The sequence below is a fragment of the Typopeltis vanoorti genome, chromosome 6, assembly GCF_054136105.1.
Source record: "Typopeltis vanoorti isolate ZY-2024b chromosome 6, IOZ_Tvanoo_1.0, whole genome shotgun sequence".
Classification (NCBI taxonomy): domain Eukaryota; kingdom Metazoa; phylum Arthropoda; class Arachnida; order Uropygi; family Thelyphonidae; genus Typopeltis; species Typopeltis vanoorti.
This window is the reverse complement of record NC_143554.1, coordinates 123698706-123725568: the sequence shown is the minus strand read 5'-3', so window position 1 is coordinate 123725568 and position 26863 is coordinate 123698706. Positions and strand designations below refer to the sequence as shown.

Genomic DNA, 26863 nt, shown 5'->3' with positions numbered 1-26863 from the left:
GACTAAGTATTGCTTGTTATAATGCCATATTGACACCATATAACTGTAACGTATTGAATAGCTCTCTTTTGTTACCTTGTTATATTCCCATCCTTTCTCGACTATTTGTCGTAAGTGAAGATCTGATCCTGACAGCCTCTATTTGGCCTGAATCCAGCTTGTTCTTCACCAAGCTTTTCTTCCACAATTCTTCTCAACTGTTTCTCAAGTATACTTGCATAGATCTTGCCAGGAACACTCAGTAGGGAAATACCTCTGTAATTCTCACATTCAATTTTATTTCCCTTTTTATATATAGGTACTATAAGTGCTCTACTCTAATCATTGGGAATTCGTCCCTCTGTCTGGGCTTCCTGAATTATGCAGTTCAGCCACTGTAATACTTTTATACCACCATACTTCAGCATTTCTGGACGAATATCATCTACTCCTGCCTTTCCACATTTCAAGCCTTGGATGGCTTTTTCAGTGTTTTTTACCACTGTGCTGTCATCACTGCTTGTTTCATTTAGCAGTTTTTCAAAGTAATTACTCCATACTTCAAGGATATCTTTTTCTTCTGTTTTCATGTCACCTTTATCATCTCTAACTCCTTTTATAGCACTCTTTCCTCCATTCCTAATCTTCTTGAACAACCTCCAGAATATTTTGCCACCTTTTTTGATATTTATTTTCTATATTCTTGGCATAGTCCTACCATGACTTTTGTTTAGCTAATTTTACACAGTGTTTAGCATTCTTGCATTTGTCTCTGTATTCTCTAAGAGCACAAGCTGACTTATTTGCCAGGAACTTTTGATATGCTTTCTTCTTTTCCTTCACTGCCTCTTTAACTTCCTGTGTCCACCATGGAGTTCTAATTTTTCTATCCTTGCAGACAACTTCACCACATGCCTCTCTAGCTGAATCAGTCAGGGCTTTTTTCAAGGCTTGCCACAGAATCTCGAAGGTTCGATTCCTGTTCTCAAGCTCTTTCATTTTTTCTTCAATAAACTTTGTGTATTTTAGTCTACAGTTCACATCTGAGAGCTGCTCAACTTTTATTCGCTTTGAAACTTTCTTATATGTTATTCTTTTCAATATGAAATTCAATTTCATCCTGTTCAAGACTAAATAGTGATCACTTCCAATTTCAAATCCTCTGTACACATCACTAAACATCACTATCAACAATAACATAGTCAATGAGACCTTTCTTATTCCTTGCATCTTCTCTCCATGTGAATTTGTACACGTTTTTATGTTGGAACACGGTGTTAGTAATAACCATTCGATGTCCTGAGCAGAAATCCAACAGATATTTGCCATTATTATTAGCTTTGCTATTTTCTCCAAATTTTCCCAAAATATTTTTGTATGTCTCCCAATCATTTCCTACTCTGCTATTTAGATCCCCAACAAGGACCAACTTTTCCTTTTTCATTGTGTCAGTTGTCTTTTCTAAAGCCTCAAAAAATTCCTCCACTTCTACCTTAGTAGAACCTTCTGTGGGACCATAGCACAAATAAGGCTCATTGTCCAATTCCCCATACCCACATTACTCTACTTGAGACTACCTGGCATTCAGGAAGATTAACCTCGAATTTTTTGTTGAATACTATGCCTGCTATGTGTTTTCCTTGATCGTCATTGCCTGAATATAACATTATGTATTTATTGCTCAGAAAGATCTCACCAGTTTTTATCTTTTTTGTTTCAGTCACCCCAGCTCAACAACACCCAGAGTTAAAGATCGGTACTGTCAACATAAGAAGCCTGAATGGCAAAGAAATGGAGCTAACAGAGGAATTAGAAGTACCAGATCGACATAATAGGGGTGACTGACACAAAAAAGACAAAAACTGGTGTGAACTTTCTGAGCAATAAATACAAAATGTTAATGTTATATTCAGGAAATGACAATCAAGGAAAAGAAGGAGTAGCCATAGTATTCAACACAAATTATGGGACTAATCTTCTTGAATGGCAGGCAGTCTGAAGTAGAGTGATATGGGGAAATATCAGAATGGGGAATGGACAATGAGACTTATTTGTGCCTATGGTCCCACAGAAGGTTCTACTAAGGTAGAAGTGGAGGAATTTTTTGATGCTTTAGAAAAAGCAACTAACACAACAAAAAAAGGAAAAGTTGGTCCTTGTTGGGGATCTAAATAGCAGAGTAGGAAATGATTGTCAGACATACAAAAATATTTGGGGAAAATTTGGAGAAAAGAGCAAAGCTAATAATAATGGCAAATACCTGTTGGAATTCTGCTCAGGACAGACTGGTTATTACTAACACCATGTCCCAGCATAAAAATGTGCACAAATTCACATGGAGAGAAGAGGCAAGGAATAAGAAAAGTCTCATTGACTATGTTATTGTTGATAGTGATGTTTTCTCCCTAGTACAGGACACCAGAATGTACAGAGGATTTGAAATTGGAAGCGATCGCTATTTAGTCTTGAGCAGGATAAAATTGAATGTCATATTGAAAAGAATAACATGTAAGAAAGTTTTAAAGCGAATAAAAGTTGAGCATCTCACAGATGTGAACTGTAGACTAAAATACACAAAGATTATTAAAGGAAGAATGAAAGAGTTTGAATACAGGAACCAAACCTTGGAGAATCAGTGGCAAGCTTTGAAGAAAACCATGATTGATTCAGCTAGAGAGGTATGTGTTGAAGTTGTCTACAAGGATAGAAAAATTAGAACTCCATGGTGGACACAGGAAGTTAAAGAGGCAGTGAAAGAAAAGAAGAAAGCATATCAAAAGTTCCTGGCAAATAAGTCAGCTTGTGCTCTTAGAGAATACAGAGACAAATGTAAGGAAGCTAAACAGTATGTAAAACTAGCTAAACATAAGTCATGGGAGGACTTTGGCAAGAACATAGAAAATAAATATCAAGAAGGTGGCAAAATATTCTGGAGGTTGTTGAAGAAGCTTAGGAATGGAGGAAAGAGTGCTGTAAAATTAGTTACAGATCATAAAGGTGACATGAAAACGGGAGAAAAGATATCCTTGAAAGATGGAGTAATTACTTTGAAAATCTGCTAAATGAAACAAGCAGTGATGACAGCACAGTGATAAAAAAACACTGACCAGGCATGCAGTCAGGAATACATATCCATACTTGAAGTAGAAAAAGCCATCAAAGGCTTGAAATGTGAAAAGGCAGCAGGAGTAGATGATAATCGACCAGAAATGCTGGTCGATTTCAATGCGACTTCAATACGAAAAGTATGGAGGTATAAAAGTCTTACAGTGGCTGCACTGCATGGTTCAGAATTCCTGGAAAGAGGTACAAATTCCAGACGATTGGAGTAGAACTCTCATAGTACCCATATATAGATAGGGAAATAAAACTGAATGTGAGAATTACAGAGGTATATCCCTACTGAGTGTTCCTTGTAAGATATTTGCAAGTATACTTGAGAAATGGTTCAGAACAATTGTGGAAGAAAAGGCTGGTGAAGAACAAGCTGGATTCATGTCAAATAGAGGCTGTCGGAATCAGATCTTCACTTTACGACAAATAGTGGAGAAATCATGGAAATATAACAAGGATGTGTATTTAAGTTTTGTCGATATGGAAAAGGCATATGACAAGGTGCCAAGAGAGAAGCTATTCAATAGGCTACAATTATATACTGTTATTGGGGCATTATATCAAGCAATACTTAGTCTATATTTGAGTTGTAAGTCAGCAGTTAGAATTGAAGGAAGTACAGGAAGATGGTTTAATGTTAAATCTGGTGTGAGACAAGGATGTACATTATCCCCTCTGTTATTCATTATCTATATGAATCACCTTATGAAGGAAAGTGGTATTAAACCTGATATCAAAATTGGAGATGTTAATGTCAGCTCTTTACTTTATGCAGATGATGTTATACTTCTAAATAAATCCGTTACAAGTCTGCAAGTTTCTCTGACTAAATTGAATAACTGTTGTAATAGATATGGTATGAAGGTCAGCAATAAAAAGACAAAGACAATGAAAATAGGCAGAATCATTGAAAATGCCAACTGTGTTTTGAATGTAGCACCTGTGGAACAAGTAAAACATTTCAGGTACTTAGGCACGATTTTTAGTTAAGTTGGTAAATTCAACATAGACATAGACAACAGAATCAGCAAAGCTGGTATGGTGGGAAGTCAATTGAATAAATTCATATGGAATAAGAGAGAAATTAGGTCGGAACACTAAATTTGCTGTGTTCAAGACAGTGTTCAAACCAGTTTTAACTTATGGATAGGAGAGCTAGCTCAGAAGTAAAACACTTGACCAAAGACTAGAGACCGCAGATATGAGAGTCCTGAGAAAGATTAGAGGCATGAACAGATGGCATCAATGGCAATATCATATAAAAAACGAGAATATTAGGAAAGAATTTGACATTGTAGAGGCGATTTGCTTGCATAGTAATGCCAGGCTGTCACGGTTATATATACGAAGTGCTTTTTTGGAATGGAAATTGATCTTCATTTTAACGCAGTTTGGTATCACTCTTGTATCCCGACATCGTTTTAAAAAGGCCAGCCTATTTAGTTGCCTAGATAGTCAGCTATCTAGGCAACTTACTACGCTAGCAAATCGCCTCTACTTGTGCTACGTTCTCAGTGACGAACGGCGACATCGGCTCCTTACATTCAGAGCTCTCCACCGTTCTTAACCCTGAACTTTGGTCGATTCTCTCCGGTATTTCGGAAATTTCCGCACAGAGAGAATTTCAAACAATAAAAAATAAACACGTCAAGAAATATAACAACCTGGTTAAAGACAAACCACAAATTCAACCGCTCCATTCAGTAGTAAACCTCTCTTGGCTCAACGACGATGCCGTCAGCACCCTTTGCCTCGACCGTAATTTAGCCGTCCCTCCGAAGGAATTGCCGGTGCTTGACGTAATGGTTAATATTGAACGGGGGATCGGTTGCTTACCGTTGGAGATAGCCAACAAGATCAGACTTGACGTAGCTAACATCCTCGTTCATTCATCGCCGTCAAAAAGTAATTTATCATATGCCCAACGCACTGCTCTCCTGAAACTATGGAAAGAAAAAAGTATCGTCATCACCAGAGCGGATAAGGGTAATGCCACAGTAGTTCTTAACACCAGTGAATAGAATTGTAAAATGAACATTATCCTCCGCGATCGTGCTACCTACATCCCGCTAGATCCCGACCCCACAAAAACACAAGTTAGGAAATTAAAAATCTTACTTAAAAAAGTATCTTCCTGGCCACCTGACGTCACGAAAAAATTTAAACCTTTCCTTTCCTGTCCCCCCTCACCGAATATTCTGTTTACCAAAAATCCACAAACCCAATTCCTCACTCAGGCCTATAGTAGATGCCACCAATGCACCTTGCTATAGACTGTCTAAACAGCTGGCCAACTCTCTGACCCCCCCCCCCTAACCGGAAGGTCCACTTCCTTTATAAAAAACTCTACCCACTTTAAAGCCCTCACAGAAAATTTAACCTTGAATAAGACAGACATATTGGTAAGCTTTGATATCTCCTCTTTGTTTACCAATATTCCCTTAACTGACACCTTATCTCTCTTAGAAAATGTTTCCCCCCCACCCCGACATCTTAGATCTCTTTTCCTTTGCCATGAACTCTGGATATTTCTCTTGGAAGAACAAAATCTACGAGCAGATAGAGGGAACTGCCATGGGTTCCTCCCCTCTCACCCCCCCTTGCCAATTTTTATATGGAAGATTTCGAGAAACGAGACATAGACTCAGCCCCACTCAAACCTTCTATCTGGCTAAGATATGTACATGATGTGTTCTCTATTTGGCCTCATGGCCCAGACATGTTAGACTCCTTCTTCAGTCATCTCAATAGCCTACATCCAAGAATCCAGTTTACTATGGAAAAGGAAAAGAACAATTGCTTACCCTTCCTAGACACCTTAGTCACACGCCTGCCAAATGATACACTTGCCTTCACTGTATACAAAAAACCCACACACACAGGCAGATACATTCACAAACTCTCCCACCACCACCACCCCTCTCAACAATATGGCATTATTAAAACTCTTACCAAGAGAGCCCACAATCTTTGTTCCAGTGGAACCGCCCTCACTACTGAGCTTAACCACATACATAACACTTTCCTCTCCAATGGCTACAGTGATCACAACATCAAAAAAATAATCAACTCCTCCCCCATTCCCCGTCCTTTTCGTCAACAAGAATTTAAAAATGCCATCACCATACCCTACATCCGTGGCACATCCGAAAAAATAGCCACGATACTAAAAAAGTACAACCTACACACAGCATATAAGCCCCACCGCAAACTTGCTACCCTTATCCGTTCTACGAAAGATCAGCTCCCTCCTCTCTCTCTGCCTAGAGTTTACAAAGTACCCTGTTCCTGTAAGCTGGCGTAATTTGGACAGACAGGCAGATCAGCATCCATCCGCCTAGAGGAACACAAGTCTTACATCTGCAAACACAACTATGACTATTCAGGCTTGGCTGACCATGTTTTGGATACCACCCACAGAGTATCTTGGAAGAAAACCACCATGCTCCACCACAGCAAGTTCTAGAAAGAGAGACTTTTCTTGGAAGCAGCAGCAGCTCTCAAAAACCAACCAAATCTGAATAATACGGTTATATTAAGCTTCCAAAGATTTGGGAAACACTCATCACCAGAGGTCCCACCTTACTTTCCAGGCCACCTACTACTGCCGTTAGAGGGCGCTCCAACTAGATAGGACTTTAGTGTCACCCACGTGGTTGGGCTCAGTATTGTTTTATTATTTGTGTGTATGTTACATTAACTGTTTTTGTAATCCCCGTAGATGTCCTAGTGACTAGGACGAAATATAGTAAGTATTAAATTCTATTTTAATTCTTTTTGAGTGTTGTAAAAAATCCATTAAGCCTCCAACATGATGTCCTCACGGCACTTAAGCCTCTACACACGAATCCTGTACACCCCCTTGAGGGTACATGGCAGGAATTTGATGATGATGATACTGAATCATCTTATTAAGATTTGGTTGGTGAAAAAAAAAAAATCTTAACATTCTTATTTGAAAAATTTTGCAGATTTAAAAGAACTATTTTAAGAGTGTCTTGTCCTGCTGTTTAATACTGTGATATGTAGTAATTCCATGGTCACTTAATTTAGTGACCATGGAATTGCCAGAAATTCAAGATTGCCAGAAATCAGTGCAAGTCATAATTGTTCCAGTTTTTTACCTCCTTTTCTCCAGTTTACATTCTGATCCCTTTTTTCATGTGATCTCAGCTACTGTGCTCTTGTTCTGTTTCAGATGAGGTTTCATCTAGGCATTCAGCTGAAGTTAGACAAAAAAAAAATATGAATTGCATTCATTTCCATTAGCTTGGATATGTCTGAATTAGATGGCCATAGCATTAATACAAATCATATTTAACTGGAGGGACATTTCTTTATCACAGTTTTTTGAACTTTGCAGGATTATTCAGAGAATTTCTGGAGGTTTTCTTCGACCGAATCCCAATAAAACTGATTCCATATCTCAAATATAGGATATAGTTATCCAAAAACATTTAAATTTAATATACTTCTACTAAAATTATTTACCAAACAGATGTTACTGCCATTTTCAATGTATTTTTTTATAACTGATTCAAATTATGTTGATTTACTTTTCTCCAGTGTTACACTAGAGAAATGTATGCTGTAAAGTTTTGTAGTAAACTTTATTTTAGTTCGTGGATTTTCTGAAACTGAGATTTCCTGTCACTTCTGGTGTCTGATAATATAAAATAGCAAAGCTTAGTAAGTAATGTAGCTACCTTGTATTTCCAACCAGAACATAAGTTACTCTTTTAACTTATCCTCTCAGAGATTGGGAGGGGGGGGATTGCTCCATTGCCTGCTTAGTTTTTTTTTTTTTTTTTTTTTTTTTTCAACTCTATATATCTTTGTTCATTAAATATTGGGGAATAATTCTTTGATCAATGTATTTTAGATAAAGCATAAATGCATTTTACTGTGATTCCCTCTTGTAATTTTTCATGAAGATGGTGAAACACTTCCAAAAAATAAACTGCTTAGGCATAACATTTAAGGGACCATATTATTAGGGCTGTTCTTTGTATACAAAGTCATTTGACTGAAACCTACATCACTGTTGGGAACATGCATAAATACAGTGTGTATTTATGCATGTTCCCAACATGCATAAATGTTCCCAATATTGGACATTATTTTTTTATAATAATATTGGACATTATTTTTTTTCCTTAGAAATATAATCTTCAAGATGTTATTTCATATTTAATATACACTGGTTGTACACTTCACTTTAGAGAAAAATTAATAAATCAGTGAGAATCACCACTGTGCCCTCTTAAAATAATTTGGGTCTTGTGGGGAGGACTCCAAGAAATATTATCTAGAAGATTGATGGCAAACATAATCTTATCACTCCTTAAATCATTTCCAATTGTCTTTAGATAGATGTAACCCTAAGTGTAATCTGTTTATTCTTATCATCCATATAAAATTCTTCCTTATATGACATTAAAAGAATATGGTAAAATCTCTAAGGATTGTTAACAACTACAGTTGACTCTCACTTAGCAAACACCACCGTAATAAACTACTGAAAAGCCCTGATCGATGCCTCAAAAATAAAAATTTAAAAAAATAATAATTCACTATAGCTGTATCAGGATCAGCTTACACAATGTCTTACTAACGTGGAGTTTAAACATTCAGTGCAATTTTTTCAAAATCTAGTATATCCACGTTGTGTTATATTTAAAAATACTAGAAACCCCCTGAAACTTTTGAAACTTGATGACTCAGGGGATTTATTTAAATAGTCTATGAATCCCATCCACTAAAAACTGTTTGCCTATAGTACATTATGAAATTTATCTACCACCAAAGATATTATGATGCCTATGAAAATGTAATCATATGATTTTAAAATTCTTGTTAATGTGAAGATATAGAAAATCTATACATTCCTATCTGTTAACCATTATGCCAGTTAGGTTAACTGATTGGTTCACATCTCCACTTTCCAGCTTCCAGTTTTGGGGTTCAGATATCATGTATAATGAATGCTCATGCATATCTTTATAATGCATTATAAATTGTAGCCTTTTCCAAATGGGATTGTCATGAAATTTTACTCTCTCTCTCTATGTGTGTCTCATCCCATTGCTAATCCCTCCTTAACAGCTTCCCAAGTTGATCCCTTCTTCACTCCTACTACTAATATCACTTTTTGTCTGTAAATTGCATGTGCATCTTGCTGATTTGCCTGTGTGCAGGATGAAAACCATAGTTTCTGAGGGAGAAAAACTTTACTATGTCTATATGAGATTGGCTAACTCACCTTCAGTTGAAATAACCCATACAAAGATTCCTCTCATCCTGACAAGAATCAAACTCCTGTCTTTTCCAGTTAAAAGGCACAGTTTTTTTATCGTTCCTCTACTTGCACTACAGAGGCACTTCTGTTGTGTGCTGTTTTCTGGGTGATTTTGGCAAACATCTTCCCTTAATTAAGAAATACACTTGATGTTTGACTAGACTTGCTGCCTTTCTTTGGATGTGGTGATGGCAGACTTTTCTCTCATAACTTTACTCATTGCCATAATCATAAAACACCACAACCACCAAAACACTAAGCTATAATGCAACATTCAACCTCAAATTCAATTATTAACCAGTATGTTATGGCTGTGTAATCTTCCACTGTCTAAGTAAATAAAGTCCAACCTTTTAATTATGAAGTTCAACAACCATTGTAAAATTTTTGTTCCTCCATGTTTAACTTTTCAGCTTTAAAATGTTTTCATTGTCTTTGCTATTGAAATATACTCATGAGTACATCTTATATTTTCTTCCTCTCATGTTAATATTGGTTCTGCTGTTTAGAAATGTTTTATAATAATAACTTGAGATAACCTTATTCCACCCTCATTTTTAGAGCATTTTTGCTAACTTGTTGATATTTATATTCTAACTTGTTGATATTTATTTTTTCTGAAACCTGCCTTTGAATTTTATTTTAACTACCAAATCCCTCCTACATTTTCTCGTTATTCTCTAAAGGTGTGATATGGTGATTCCCTATCTGGTTTGGTGATTTTTTGGAATCATTTTGATTCCAAATGATTTTTTTAATAGAAAATTTTATTCCGCACCTCCTTTGTCAAGTGTATTAGCTTTTTCTTTGGATTTTGCCATTCTTTAAGATCTTTTTGATTCTTGTCTTCAAATTGATTTTACCATTTATCAGTAATATTTGTATATCTGAGTCTGCTGTTCATGTCATCTGCTAGGTGTTCGAGCTTTGATTTGTTTTAAAATTTCTTACATATTTTTCTTTTCAATGTAATTTATTTTTATCCTGCTGAGAACTAGATGGTGATTGCTTTCTTTCTGTTTCACATTCCTTCTAGGCTCTTGTATCCTGAACCAGTTTGAAGATATTTTCTACAGTGATGTAATGGGTAAGGCTTTTCACGTTTCTTATTTGTTCTCTCCTTGTTAATTTATGCCCTTTATGCTGGACTCGGGATCGGTTGGCTACATGATAGATTTTCATCCCCTTTTGTGAGATTGCTACCCTGCTTATAAAAAGGCCAAAATGGCTTGAAAATGATTTTTGGAGTAGAGATTTAGGATAGAGAATGATTTTTGTATTGTTTATTCTGGGATGCTTAATGTGTCTGTTGGCTTCCAGCCTATATGTGTGGGTGGTATTATGAAGAAATAAAAAATAATAATAATAATAATTTAATTTTCAGTCATGTAAGAGGATTTACCTCCTTTCCTCTCCTACCCCTTGGGACGGGTGAACCCTCCTAATGAGGTTTTTTTTACTGTAAATCCATGTGCATTCACAGGGCCATTTTGCCTGTTCAGAGGGAGGAAAAACCCAAGTTTCCAGAAGAAAAAAAACTCTCTACCTCCATATCCTATCCTATCCCGATGGCTTTAACAGGCCTTTAAGGCCCATAACCTTCCAAGCATGCTTGGATTTCGTAACCAAAGATAGGATAGTCACCCATATGCCTCTAAGTATCCCTGTGTGTTCACGAGTCCGGTTTGCCTGCTTGCGGGATGAAAAACCCCAGATAAACTGGCAGAAAAAAACCTGCTGTCCACGCCCAAGACTGGCTAACTTGGCTATGGCTGAGGAAGATATCCTTAAGCTCCTCACATCGGCGACGGGAATCGAACCTAGTAGGACACTCCTTCCCCAGGCATATGGTTGCGAAGCACAAAGCCACTAGGCTAACTGCTCAGACTCTATCGCCATATGAGACCAAATAAAGGTTCTTCACTTCCTAGATGGAAATCGAACCCAGGTCTTTTCAACAAAAGGGCTTCTTCTAATCCGACTGAGATACAGAGGCTCATAATAATAATAAAACATATGCTCAGCTCAGGCTGATTATTACACAATTTCTTACAGCCTTGCTGTCAATTTTTTTTTGAAATGTTTTAGAAATTCTCCTATAACTTGATCATGTATTTTTCATTTTGAGCATTTCGACGGAACTGTAAGTACAAATCAATTACAGTTTTCATTTTGAAGTTTCCTCCTACCTTCTTCATATTAAATATAGCTGCTGTTTCCATTGTCAGTGTTAGACTTGGTCACCTAAATCATATTTTTATATTCGCTGAAATCCTAGTCATTCCTTGAACATAAGCATATGGTATGCAAACCTAGGCTTTAACATAATATGAGGATTAACTGGATCATTTTTAGGAATAAACTAAAGATAACATTAATAACTTGGTAGAGTTTGTTGTCTTGGTCAAATATGTTGGGACCTCAGATTGTAGCCATTAGTGAGACCTGGCTATCAGAATCAGACATACTAACTGGTATTGAGTGTAAAGAGTACAGTATTTTTAGGAAGGATAGACAGGAGAGGAGAGAAGGGGATGTGTTGCTAATGATATCGGATGACTTAATCCAGTTAGTGTTGAGAATTATGATTGCAGTCCTGGTAACAGTATTTCATGTGGCAATCTTTTGGAATAACATAATTGCAATAACTAGATCAATTACCTAGTATGGGCATGAAAAGAATAATCATAATGGGAGACTTTAATTATCCAAATATTGATTGGGTAGCAGTAAAATCTCATGAGAAGAATGAAAATGAATTTATTGAGCTGTTGCAGGACATCTTACTCAAGTAACATGTGACAGAAGGAACTTGAGGTCAAAAAGTGTTAGATTTGATTATAGTCTCAGCCGGTGTTTCAGTTAAAGACATAACTATTCTGCCTCTGGTTGGTGACAGTGATCATGCAATACACATTTGGGAAGTGACTAAGTTTATGAATGTTCCATTCAGAAAAGGTTACATGCCGAACTACAAAGCAGGAAATTATGACCAACTGTGAGGAGTATACTGCTACCTCAGTATACTCCTCACATGTATACTTCATCCCAACAAAGCAGGAAATTATGACCAACTGTGAGGAGTATACTGCTACCTCAGTATACTCCTCACATGTATACTTCAGTATACTTCATCCCATTCAGTGGAATGGGATGAATATTGACAGTAGATGGAAAGCATTTAAACAATACTTAAATGATGTGATATCAGAATGTATCCTGAGAGTTTGAAGAATAAATAGGATAGTAGTCAAATGGATGTAGAATCTTATTGAGCAAGAGATTCTTAAGAAACAGATAATGTGTAAGGAATACCGTCTGTATAAGGATGGTGTCTGTTATGAGCACCAGCCCAGAAGAGTTACACTGTTGTATGGAAAGCTAAGTCTAAGTATGAAAAGGAACTGGCTCTTTAAGCTGAAGACAACCCACGAGAATTCTATCGATATGTTGCAAGTAAAAGAAATGATGAATATGAAAGAATAACTCTTTTGAATGCAGATGGTGTGAAGGTGACAGATGCAGAAGAGGTTCAACTAATGAGTCCCATTTTACTAAAAGCTGTCAACCTGGTGTATTCAGCATTGAGTTCACTACTAGTACTTCCGAAGAAATGCAGGTATATGAAGAGGAGATATTAGAGCTGTTGCACAAACTGAACAAGAATTCACCATTAGGGACTGATGGGATATCAGCATGGGTGCTAAAAAAGTATCCAGCTGAATTGGCTATTCCTCTGACCAGGCTATATAATTTGAGTCTCAAAACAGGGAAGATTTCCTAGGAATGGAAAGAATGTATGGTAATTCCATTGTGCAAGGGTGGTGCAAAGACTGATGTATCCAACTGTTGACCAGTCCGTTTCTCAGGAGAGTGGTGAAGATTTTGGAAAAATTGGTTGGGGCTTGCATTCAGAAATGGGTTGACAGTGAATCTCTACTTTTTGCAATGTGAATAGCATGGATTTTACTAAGGGAATGTCATGTTTTAGCAACTTGCTCACATTGTATAATAATGTTACCATTGAGCTAGACAAGAAGAATGAATACACCATGATACTTTTGAATTTTGCTAATGCTTTTGACAGAATACAGCATTGAAGACTGTTGCATAAATTGGAGAATATGAATTATAAAATATTAGTATGGTTAAGAAGATGGCTGACTGACAGATATCAAAAAGTGGTTTACGGGGGATGTGAGTCTGCAAGATTTAAGGTAACTAATGGTGTATCACAAGGATCAGTCCTTGGTCCATTGTTATTCACTCTGTACATTAATGATATTGGGAAGGATTTGACAAGTGACAAACAACTATTTGCTGATGATGCAAAGATATGTATGATAATCAGGAATGCTGCTGATATGCAGTACTTGCAGACTGATTTGAATAGGCTGGAATTGTGGGCATGGGAAAATGGATGTCAGTCAATGTAAAGTCATGCACTTTGGCATGATTAGATATCCAATATCGTATTATATTGGTGGGCTTATGCTAGAAGAAACTGATCGGGCTAGGGATCTTGGAGTGTTAGTAGATTAGCAAGTTGAAGTTCAGGGGCCATGTAGCAATACAACTGAATATTGCAAATGCTGAAACGAACTTTGATATATAAAATGATATCAGGTTATGTGCAGAAAAAGCTATCTGTGTACACACTTCTACCAGAAACATACTGTCCACCCTGATCCTGATTGAAGAATGGGATAAACTATTATCTCATTCATACCAGAGGCCAAGGTTTTAGGACTCGTCTTTGATAGAAAGCTAACATTCTTTATACATATTCATCATCTTCAGGACAAGTGCAGAAAAGCATTGAATATCCTCTGCATTCTATCCTGTATGGAATGGGGTGCTGATCGATGTCCTTTGCTCTGCATTTATCGTGCATATGTTCAGAGCTTGTCATAGATACCGGATTTACAGTTCTGCAAGGGAGAACACATTGATGGTTGGACCCCTATTCATCATTAGGGTATCTAAGTGGCTACCGGTGCTTTTCGTATATCACCCATTCTAAGTCTTTGTGTTGAATTAAATGAACCCCCCCCCCCCCCCCCGGTCACTCAGACAGAAACATTTGTTTCTTAATTATGCCTTAAAAATAAAGTTCCCTTCTGATCACCCTGCATAGACTAGTCTCTTTTCTCTATGTTGGGGGGGTTCAATATCATGCACATCAGACTATCATTCATCCCTTTGGTATGTGCATTAAAGAGGCTATGGAAGCTATTGGCATGAATGTTGATAACATTACATTACCTACACTTCTTCCATGGCAGTCTTGTACCCCATCCTGCAACTTCTCCCTTTGTCGACTACAGAAGTCTCATCACCCTCATCTGTCTACCTTCAATTGTTCAATGCACACACGCAGAGCAGCCCACTCTGATTTCTAACCTATCTATACTGATGGTTCAAGATCACTGCTTGTTTAGCTGCTGTGTTTCCTAACATTGCTATCTCTGTTTAGATCACACTTGATTGCAGTAATTATATACCAGAGTTGCATGCCATTCAGCTTGCACTTATGTATATAAAAGAAAACTTCTACCAAAAGTGTGCAATTTATACAGACTGAGTTCTTTACAGGCTATCTCCTCTCCATTGTGTAATCCACATCCAGTTCTTGGTGAGGTGTTGCAATTGTTGTACAAAATAAAGACCTTTAATTTTGATGTTAGGCTGTGTTCGATTCCAAGCCACGTTGGAATTAAGGGAAATGACATCGCAGATGCAGCTGTAAGATCACTTCATACTTTTGCAACATGCTGTTGGGTGGTCCCATAGACTGACTACACACAGTTTATAAAATCAAAGTTAATTATCCAATGGTAATACTCCTGCAGGAAGCACTGGTGAACAAATTGCATGAGATTAAGTATCTGTAGTCTAGTCGATGTAAGAACAGAAGAGAGGAAGTTGTTCTCGCTAGACTCTGCACAGGTCACAGTCTTACACATTCTTATTTACTGATAAAGAATTATCAGTAAATAAGAATTGATTAATTAAATAAAGAATTAATTTATTCAAACACATTTGATTTTAAATCTGTTTATATATAGATATCGCATTGTAGATGCTAAACCTTGTACATATATTTTATTTACTCATTTATCTTTCTTCTAACTATTTATTAATAGTTAGAAGTTCCAACCATAGTCTATGTAGACTATTGGGGCACTATAAAAGTGACGGTCCTAAGACAGAAACACTTGGAGAGAGAGAGAGAGAGAGCATGTTAGGACTGTCACCTTTATAGTGCCCCAATAGTCTACATAGACTATTGGTCCATTTTCTAATATTATCTATCCAGGTGATTCTAGGTCACAGGATTCTAAGCTCTCTCATGCTTTTAGATAAACCATCTTATCTAACCACATGGCCTACCCACCAGAGTTATTTCTGATCTATTTTAGTATTGATATTTTCTTGAGTTTCTGGCAGTTGAGCAGATTTCACTTTTAACTTCGTCATTTGTTACATGGGCTATTTATTAATACTTTTAATATTACAAATACTTCACACTTTGTACATACTTTTTATCTCATATACTAATTTATCTCTCTATAAGTATTTATTTATTAATACCCTATGTGTGGGTGTAACCTGTGTTCTGGCGCAGTATGACTTTTGCTGTCCTTGCACCATAAAATCACAATCAATTAACTATCTTTTTAAAATGAAGGACCTTTTGTGATGTCAATGTAATGGTAAAGATGTGGTTAAAAAAATAAATAAATAAATAAATAAAATAAAAAAAAATAAAAATTCAAAATGCTGCTTCAGGAGTATAGACAGTAAAAGTGATTACGTTGAATTTTTTTTTTTTTTTTTTTAATGTTGGAATAAAAGGAAGCTTTACTGTGCAGCCTGATATAATTTTATTTACATTTAGTTAAAGTATCCTTTTATGTGCACTCGTATATTATAAAAAAAAAAAAAATTATCTAAATTTCTTCCTATTCAGGTGATGAATGGAGATGGGGGTGAAGATGCTGAATGCCATGCTGCAAAACTCTTGGAAGTGGTTATTCTTCAATGCAAAGGACAAATAGATCAGGTTAGAGAGAGAGAGAGTGTTGGAGAGGGGGTTAAATCACTAACCATTTAAACTTAAAATTTTATTTGATCCTAATGACAGTTACAGAAATTGTGTTTATATGCAACTAGTATTTTTTTAGTACTATTAATAGACGGATTAGTTAAGTAATAAGACTTACTGTTATTCAAAATTGGAAAATATTTCCTTCATTATGTTCTTATATAACGAAACCTGTGGTGAATTCATCACTAAAAAAAAAAAAAAAAACACCTACTAACCACAGTAATGACTATTTAATTCGTAATATTTCATCCCAAGTATCTTGGAACATCATCAGTACAGTAGTTCAAACAATACTAGGAATAACATACAGTTAGGGCGCATGATTACAATGGAAATCTCAATATGCATGCAGTAACGTGTTATAGAAGTAAATTAAATATAACTGGAAAAAAAAAATTTATATATATATAAAGATTATTTTACACAATTTTGTATGACAATTTCCTATACTTTAGGAATAGTAAGAACGTCGTTGCGGTTTAAATTTGGTCCGTGTAGTAGGGCTTTAGCACTTTCTTTAAATAAGCGTTCGTATTTATATAAAGATCTGTGTAAAAGTTTCGACTTCTCCCAAAGGATCCTATGGTTTGGATTTTCAACTCCGTGTTGGGAGAGACTAGATTTGTGGTTTGAAAAGATAAATGTGGTCTTGATGTTCTGAGATGCGTTTCTGAACAGATCTACCTGTCTGACCAAAGTAAGACAATTTGCAGGAGCATGGGATCTCATAAATGCTAGGTAACATCAGAGGTGAGAGTTTGTCCTTAAGAGAAGGTAACAAGTTATAGATTTGGTTAATAGGTTAGTAAGTAATGGCAAAATTATATTTCTTCATAATTTTTGAAAGACGTTCAGAGATGCCTTTAATGTAAGGTGTGGGAATCCTATGGACTTCTTCTTGTCTGGGTTGATGCGTGACTGATGATTTTTTGAGTTGTTTTAAGATTATATTCATTTAGTATGGCTGTATTTTTGATTATTTCTAGTTCTAGGTTTAGAGATTCTTGAGAGGAGCAGAATTTGTGTGCTCTGGTAACTAGTGATTTAATGATGCCAAATTTCTGAAACTCTGTGGAAAAATTTCACAGAGTTTCATGCAAAAATAAGACATTCAACTGTTAAAAACTGACTTGTTAATTAGCTTCGACATTGTCTCCATCTTCACGAGCATTCCCCCACAAAGAAACAGTAGAATTATTAACTCAAAAATATTCTTCTGATATAGTTGAATTATTCAAATTTGTTATTACATCTGGTTACTTCACCTGGAAAGGTCAAATTCACAAGCAAGAAGAAGGAACAGCAATGGGATCTCCTCTATCACCAAACTTAGCAAATCTGTTTCTAGAACACCTAAAAGAAAAAAATATTCACTTTTGAACCCAAACCAAAAATTGGGTTACGATATGTCGAAGACGTATTTGCAGTCTGTGATCATCCCGAACAGGAATTACAACTGTTTCTAGATAAATAAACCTTCTTCACCCTCGCATGAACTTTACACTAGAAAAAGAATCTCCGCAGGGTATCTCCTTTCTGGATTTACACATTCAAAGAAAAGAAGATGGTTTCATCGCCACGTCGCAAGCCTACATTTTCAGGTCGCCACATTCACAATTCTTCCGCTCATCATCCATCTCAGAAATTAGGCATCATAAAATCACTAGTTTCCAGAGCACACAAATTCTGCTCCTCTGAAGATTCTCTAAACCAAGAACTAGAAATAATCAAAAATACAGCCATACTAAATGGATATAATCTTAAAACAGCTCAAAAAAATCATCAGTCACCTTCCCACACATCAACCCAGGCAAGAAGAAGTCTCCATAGGATTCTCATACCTTATGTTAAAGGCATCTCCGAACGTCTTTCAAAAATTATGAAGAAATACAATTTTGCCATTACTTACAAACCTATCAACCAAATCTATAACTTGTTACCTTCTCCTAAGGACAAACTCTCACCTCTGATGTTACCTGGCGTTTATGAGATCCCATGATCCTGCAGATTGTCTTACTTTGGTCAGACAGGTAGGTCTTTTCAAACTGCAGAAATCTGGTCTCTCCCAACACAGAGTTGAAAATCCAAACCATAGGATCCATTGGGAGAAGTCGAAACTTTTACACAGATCTTTATATAAATATGAATGTTTATATAAAGAAAGTGCTGAAGCCCTACTACACAGACCAAATTTAACTGCAACGACGTTCTTACTATTCCTAAAGTATGGGAAATTGTCATACAAAATTGTGTAAAATAATCTTTATATATATATATATTTTTTTTTTTTTTTTTTTTTCCAGTTATATTTAATTTATTTCTATAACACGTTACTGCATGCATATTGAGATTCCATTGTAATAATCACCCTAACTGTATGAACTACTGTACTGATGATGGCCCAAAATACTTAGGATGAAATATTTATGAATTAAATAGTCATTACTGTGGTTAGTACGTGTGTTTTTTAGTGATTTTCTTCATTATATTTTTGACATCACATCAGTATTGTTGCATTTCTTATCAGGATATAGATACCTGTATTTCTATATGCATTTCATCTGTCTCAGGCAGATGAAAGCATATAGAAATGGGCTGTCTGCCACTAACAGAAAATAATTTTTTTTGCTCATTTTATTTAATGCTGAGTGGGATATCATATGATTAGGTTTGTATTATTACTGCTTTCCTGCCAACAGTTTCTGTTATTAATTTATTATTAATCAGGTATTCATTGTGAAATCTTACATCTGGGTCTTTTTCTTGCTACCTTTTCAGCAAATGCTAGCCTTTCCCATTTTGTTTAAGTGACATGCCACCTTATGTTAGTGGCTGTATCTTTGAATACTTAAGCTAACAATGTCTAGTTCCTTTCTTATTATTTTCAGCCTTCCACTAAGACATGTCTATCTAGGGTGGCAGTAGCACAAACTTCACAAACGACCCTAATTTATATTTATACCTGGATATGAATGTGACTAATACCAAATGTGTTTAAGGTTGATTTTTGTTCCTGGAGAGAAAACTAGAGCACCTGGAGGAAAACTATCTCCACAATCTGAAACTGACCAATTCAAAGATGGAATTAAAACTGCAGAAATGTCTGTTATGAATAATCATTAAATAAGGTCTTTAGAGGGGGATGAGGCTTTCTTTTTAAATTTTAAATACACATTTCATTACTTTTTTTTTTTCATGTTACAGATAAATGCAGATCTATTTTGTAATGAAGATTTCAATTACTAAAAATCTGAAGGATGTTTTTTGTGATAGATGTACATGTTATACGTGCACAGATGTTGCAGTCTAATAATATTAAAATTAATTACTACTAATATCTCTTGGATTTCTTAAACCATCATTTAATATGGATCATTGGTTAAAAAGGAAGATGTTAAACACAATACAAAACTGAAGGAAATGAAAATAATTGGTAACTGTGCAGAAGAATAAATTGGTACATCATGATCAAATATTTGTAATGAAAGTAATGAGTGCAAGCCATCTGTAAGTTTCTTAAAGTCAAACTACAAAAAAAGTGGAAAAAAAAACTAACATGAAAAAACGTGTGAAATGTAGCCAACCTGAAATGCTATTTTGAGAGAAGATATAGAGTTCAGGAAAACATCTAGAATTTTTAGAAACTATACATGAAGATTTTAAAAATTTTCAAAAAAACAATACATGGTGTGTGGTGGAGGGTGAAAATATAAAAGCTTTAGGAACTTCATATCGTATGCCATTCCTAATGCATGTCCAAATACATGCATTAGGAATTCCAAAAATTCGTAATGCATTTTTGTTTGTTTCCAAATGACTTGATGGCCTGTGGTAGTTGAATGGAATGCCAAACCTGATTTTTGCTGTCTTATTTTTTCGAGGTCTCTTAAAGCTTTCGAACATGCAGATCTCCAATGACTGTCCCGTCTGGCCTACATAGTAAATGGCACAAGAGCAATGAATCCCATAAATGCCTGGTTTTTACATCATGGGATGATGTTGGAGGTTTTGGCCAGAAATCATGTTTGGTATCCTACACAATAATCACAGGCCATCAAGTAGTTTGGCGTCAAACAAAAATGCCTGATATTGATCATAATCGTTTTACAAGAAGGTTCAACGGGGCCTCGCAAAACAAGATGAAATCAAGCTTAATCCTATCCAAAGTTTGGTTTGCTTTCATTAAAAATCTAGCTGCTACAGACCTAGGGTACAACTAACATTGTTCTAACAAATATACAGTAGTTCTTTCTTATCCGCAGATTCACTTTCCGGGTTTCAGTAACCCTCGATCAACCCCAGTCTAAAAATATTAAATGAAAATTTCCAGAAATAAACAATTTATAAGTTTTAAATTGCATGCCATCCCACCTGGGACATGAATCACCCCTTTGTTCAGCGTATCCATGCTGTACTATATGGTTATACATAGTGCGCCTGTTAATCACTGGGGGTTAAAATTGGAAGGAATTGAATGCACCTAAAATTTCAAAATTTGTGTATCATGTAATTTCTTACCTTTTAGTTATAACAGCACAACCAAAAAAAAAAAAAAAATGGGGCCATATCAGCACATTTTGAAATATTCCATTTCGAAAGTCGGACTCTTTACCTTTTAACGGTCATTTCATTAACATGGGAGTTTATGGGAGACTGCAGTGGATGCATTGCTGTTTGATTTTTATTACAGTATATTGCTATACAATAATTGTTCTATTTTATTGCTAGTTATTTTTGTTAATCTCTTACTGTGCCTAGTTTATAAATTAAACTTTATCTTAGCTATGTATGCATAGGAAAAAACATAATATATATAGATAGATAGATAGATTCGGTAGTATCCGTGGTTTCAGGTATCCATAGGGAGTCTTGGAACGTAAAGCCCACAGATTAAGGGGGACTACTGTATACCAATTGTGAAGTTCTGATGATATTTAATATATGTAATTAATTGTTTCTGGACCCCTTTTTTGTGTAGCTTTTGCTAATAGCACATGATTATGTAAGTCTGCTAACTTACGAAACTTGTAGGGTTATATTTATTTAGTTTTTATTAAACTCGTTATTTATTTAAAACATTTGGTCTCAATACTGGACACTGTCTGCAAAATTGAATTCTGGTCATATTGTGTGGGAATAAGCATGGATGGAGCAAAAGCCATGATTAATTCAAAAATGGACTTGCTATATGTATTCAGGCTGTTGCACCAGAAGCAAAATCAATGCATATTCACAGAGTCATTTCCTACATATAATTTTCATGCCAATTGAAAAAAGTTTAAGACGAAAGCATTAAAATTTGAAATTTAGGAAGAACTACGAATTTTTCTTGATGAGGCTTTCACTATTTTATGTGACTGGAAATGACTTAAATTAGAATACATTGCAGATATCATTGCTCATTTAAACAATCTCAGTTTGTCCTTACAAGATAAACAAATTTCTGTATTTCATGTGCAAGGCAAAATGATTGCAAAATTGCAGTTGTGAGAAGAGTGACTTAGTAGTGGTGAATTACTCTCTTCCATTTCTCTATGAGTTCATAAGAAATCCATCTGTCTGTTCAATGGACATCAACAGATCACTTCTCCTACTTATGATCACAGATCACAAGTAGGATAAAACTAAACATCACATTGAAAAGAAAGTTTTCAATGTGATGTTTAGAAAAAAGAAAGAAACGTAAGAAAGTTTTAAAAATCTTAATGCTGAGCAGCTTTTACAGGCAGACAAGAGTGAGACCAGTGCCCCCACTTATTGGATACCTAAAGTGGCTTGAAAAAGTTTTGTGTTTGGTCTCTAGCACAGAGTTTCTGAACTGTGTAAAAATAAATAAATAAATTACAAAAATATACATGAAATTAATAAAAATGTGGGGAGATCCTTATCCTACACGTGGTACAAATATACTATAGGTTTACTAATAACCTTTCATAAGTGAGAACCCAAAAAAAAAAAAAAATCTGTAGACTCAACTATTGGAGTCTCAGTGGCAAACGTTGAAGAAAACATTGATTAATGCAACTAGAGAGGCATGCGGTGAAGTTATCTGCAAGGATAGAAAAGTAAGGATGGATGGATGAACACAAGAAGTTAAGAAATAAGTTTCAAGATGCTCTTGCACAGAGGAAAATGTTAGTTAAGCTATGTGTAAAAATAGCTAAAAAAAAGGCATGGGAAGACTCCATTAAGAATATAGAAGATATGTAACATAAAAGTTGAAAATAGGAATATTCCAGATGTTGGAATAATTACTTTGAAAAACTATTAAAACAAAAACCTATAACTAGGCTATGACTGGGAAAGATTTTGAAATCCATAAGAAATTATACTGAATATCACCTAGGTCATTGGCAAACCTATGACACACTTGAAGGTTTCAGGTGACACACCTTGGATGTTGAAAAATTCTGATGAAAAAACTGCAATAAATCATGTAAGATTGCTCTCAGTTAAGGCGAAGGTAGGTTTCGGCTTTGAAAATAAACTCGAAATATATTTCAATGTGATTTATAAAGTAACAATTTTAAGTATTTCCCAAGAGTGAAAATTTTTTTTTAACGAAACCAGCCCCAAAAATCGTGAACAACATATCAACCAATCTGTTGAAGTTCTAAAGTCAGTAACTGAGCAGTTTTCTTCTAGATTTGAGCAATTTCGAATGTTGGAACAAACAATCCAATTCATAAAGTATCCTGATGAAACAGAATTCATGGATCTTAAATTAGATGGTTTTGAGTAGTTGGATTTAAAAGATCTTGAAATGCAACTCACCAACTTCCAGTGTAATCCTATCTGGAAAAGAAAGTTTATTGCTCTTAGAAATGAATTAGAAGAACTTGAGTGGGAACGTCTGCATGATACCCCGTGTGTAAAAATCCAGATTGTGAAATTCTAAGCAATAGATTTCGAAACAACGCCAGGATGAGGTGCCCAGATCTTTTTTCTATAAGTATTCTTGACTTCAAGTTTGCTTGTTTCGGATGAAAAAGTCGAGTTTCTAGTAGGGGGGGGGGGGGGAAACCCTACAAATTCTGTATAACAACGAATACCTCACCTTCATCCAAAAAGCTCCGAAAACTCTCATGCTCTAAAATCTTTGCTAAAGCTCTTCTACATACTCTTGTGAAACTCTATTTTCTGCCTTAAATAATATCAAATCGAAAGGGAGAAATAGATTGAGCAATGATTTGAGCGCTGCCTGTGTAGCATTAAAACGTACACACTATAGCCCTTCTATAAAGCAACTTTCTACCAGCACTCAGCAACAGAAAAGTCATTAAATGTAATGTAAGTTTGTAACTTCAGTTTATTAAATTAATTGTATAATATGAATTCATAGATTTTATATCAATGTCTTGTTAAATAAATAGCCTAATATGATATATATAAGTCACCATCTATTATTATGTAGTTAAATTTATAATGCATGTATGCAAGTGGCACATCAACAACGTCAATATTTTAAAAAAAAAAAAAAAATGATGTTTGACACACGTGGGTAAAAAGGTTCGCCATCACTGACCTAGGTGATATTCAGTATAAAAGCTAGGAAAAAAGTAGCACCACTGCACACATCTTCTCTGAACATCACGATATGGATTTACCCTCTGCTTCTGTGCCATATTTAGAAGAGAATGTTTTTGCTGAGAAGTTCAAGAAGTAAATGATTCATTCACATCACCTTAATCAGAAACCAAAGCCTTATCCTTCATAGCATTTGTGTTGACATTCATTTGATTATACAAATGAATGTAACTTACAAGATCTCTGTTATGCCTTTAACTGTCTACAGACTTAGTGCAACTTTCTACAGAATGCAGATGACATATCTAATGACATATATGACTGGCTACTCTATTATCAATTGCTTTTTCATTTTTTTAAACATTTTTAAAATGTTCAGATCTAGTATATTCCCAAATGCTTTTCCTGGTGATGCTGTATGCTTTACCTGGCATTGTTTATTTTTTTATAGCTTATATGTTATGTGCTATTGTAGCAAGTTTATTTGCTTGGTTAGCAAGTAAATTATAATTGACAAGAAAATATGTTCTTGTTTTTATCCTTTATCCCAATGTTAGTAAACAAGTTTGCACTTGAAATATCTCTATAACTAGGCTACTTTTGTACAGAAGGCTGGTGACTTCACATGCTATGATGAACAGTACATTTCCCTTTATCATGAATTATGGGATTCATCAGTTTCACCTACTGTTTCATCAGTAGGTGCTAGACTTGCGGAGATATCATCATCATCATCCTCAAATTCCTGCCATGTACCCTCAAGGGGTGTACAGGACATGACAGTACTACATGAAAAAATTACATCATTACTAACTTCCTATCTACAATTTTTCTCCAAATCAGTCTGTTACTTGTCAAGACTCCAACATTATCAGATCTTATATTTCTATCATCTAAGGCACTTTGTACCGTATCAATCCACCTATATCTTGGTCTTCCTCTGGGTCGTTTTGCAGCCAACCTGGCAGAGAACACTTGTTTTGCTAATCTTTCCTCTCCCATTCTATTTAAGTGACCATACCATCTGAGATTAGCTCTGCTAACGCATTCCTGGATGCTGACAATGTCAAGTTCTTTCCTAATATCCTCATTTTTAATATGATATTGCCATTGATGCCATCTGTTCACACCTCTAATCTTTCTAAGGATCTCATATCTGCGGTCTCTAGTCTTTGGTCAAGTGTTTTACTTCTGACCCAGCTCTCAGATCCATAAGTTAAAATTGGTTTGAACACAGTCTTGTATGCAGCTAATTTAGTGTTCTGACTAATTTCTCTCTTATTCCATATGAAATTATTCAACTGACTTCCCACGATACCAGCTTTGCTGATTCTGTTGTCTATTTCTATATTTAGTTTACCATCTTCAGTAAAAATTATGCCTAAGTAGCTGAAATGTTTTACTTGTTCCACAGGTTCTCCATTCACAACACAGTTGACATTTTCAATGATTCTGCCTATTTTCATTGTCTTTGTCTTTTTATTGCTGACCTTCATAGAATGTCTATTACAACAGCTATTCAATTTAGTCAGAGAATCTTGCAGACTTGTAGCGGATTTATTTAGAAGTATAACATCATCCGCATAAAGCAAAGAGCTGACATTAACATCTCCAATTTTGATATCAGGTTTAATACCACATTCCTTCATAATGTGATCCATATAGATAATGAATAACAGAGGGGATAATGTACATCCTTGTCTCACACCAGATTTAACATTAAACCATCTTCCTGTACTTCCTTCAATTCTAACTGCTGACTCACAACTCAAATAAAGACTAAGTATTGCTTGATATAATGCTCCATTGACACCATATAACTGCAGCGTATTGAATAGCTTCTCTCTTGGCACCTTGTCATATGCCTTTTCCAAATCAACAAAACTTAAATACAGATCTTTGTTATATTCCCATGCTTTCTCGACTATTTGTCATAAAGTGAAGATCTGATCCTGACAGCCTCTATTTGGCCTGAATCCAGCTTGTTCTTCACCAAGCTTTTCTTTCACAATTCTTCTCAACCGTTTCTCAAGTATACTTGCATAGATCTTGCCAGGAACACTCAGTAGGGAAATACCTCTGTAATTCTCACATTCAGTTTTATTTCCCTTTTTATATATGGGTACTATGAGAGCTCTGCTCCAATCATTGGGAATTCGTCCCTCTGTCCAGGCTTTCTGAACTATGCAGTGCAGCCACTGTAAGACTTTTATACCACCATACTTCAGCATTTCTGGTCGAATATCATCTACTCCTGCTGCCTTTCCACATTTTAAGCCTTTGATGGCTTTTTCTACTTCAAGTATGGATATGTATTCCTGACTGCATGCCTGGTCAATGTTTTTTTACGACTGTGCTGTCATCACTGCTTGTTTCATTTAGCAGTTTTTCAAAGTAATTACTCCATACTTCAAGGATATCTTTTTCTCCTGTTTACATTTCACCTTTATCATCTCTAATTCCTTTTACAGCACTCTTTCCTCCATTCCTAAGCTTCTTCAACAACCTCCAGAATATTTTGCCACCTTCTTGATATTTATTTTCTATGTTCTTGCCAAAGTCCTCCCATGACTTTTGTTTAGCTAGTTTTACACAGTGTTTAGCTTTCTTACATTTGTCTCTGTATTCTCTAAGAGCACAAGCTGACTTATTTGCCAGGAACTTTTGATATGCTTTCTTCTTTTCCTTCACTGCTTCTTTAACTTCCTGTGTCCACCATGGAGTTCTGATTTTTCTATCCTTGCAGACAACCTCACCACATGCCTCTCTGGCAGAATCAATCAGGACTTTCTTCAGAGTTTGCCACTGAGTCTCCAAGGTTTGATTCCTGTTCT

General features: G+C 35.6%; 1 protein-coding gene across 3 annotated transcripts in view; it reads left to right on the top strand.

Moving 5' to 3' along the window:
• The window catches only part of msk (importin-7 msk), a 321082-nt gene that overhangs the window by 201961 nt on the left and 92258 nt on the right, over positions 1-26863 (top strand). For all 3 annotated transcript variants that reach the window (XM_090394390.1, XM_090394389.1, XM_090394391.1), the window contains exon 16: positions 16365-16457. In XM_090394390.1, coding sequence (XP_090250516.1) covers positions 16365-16457 — 93 coding nt within the window. The remainder of the gene's footprint in view (positions 1-16364; positions 16458-26863) is intronic.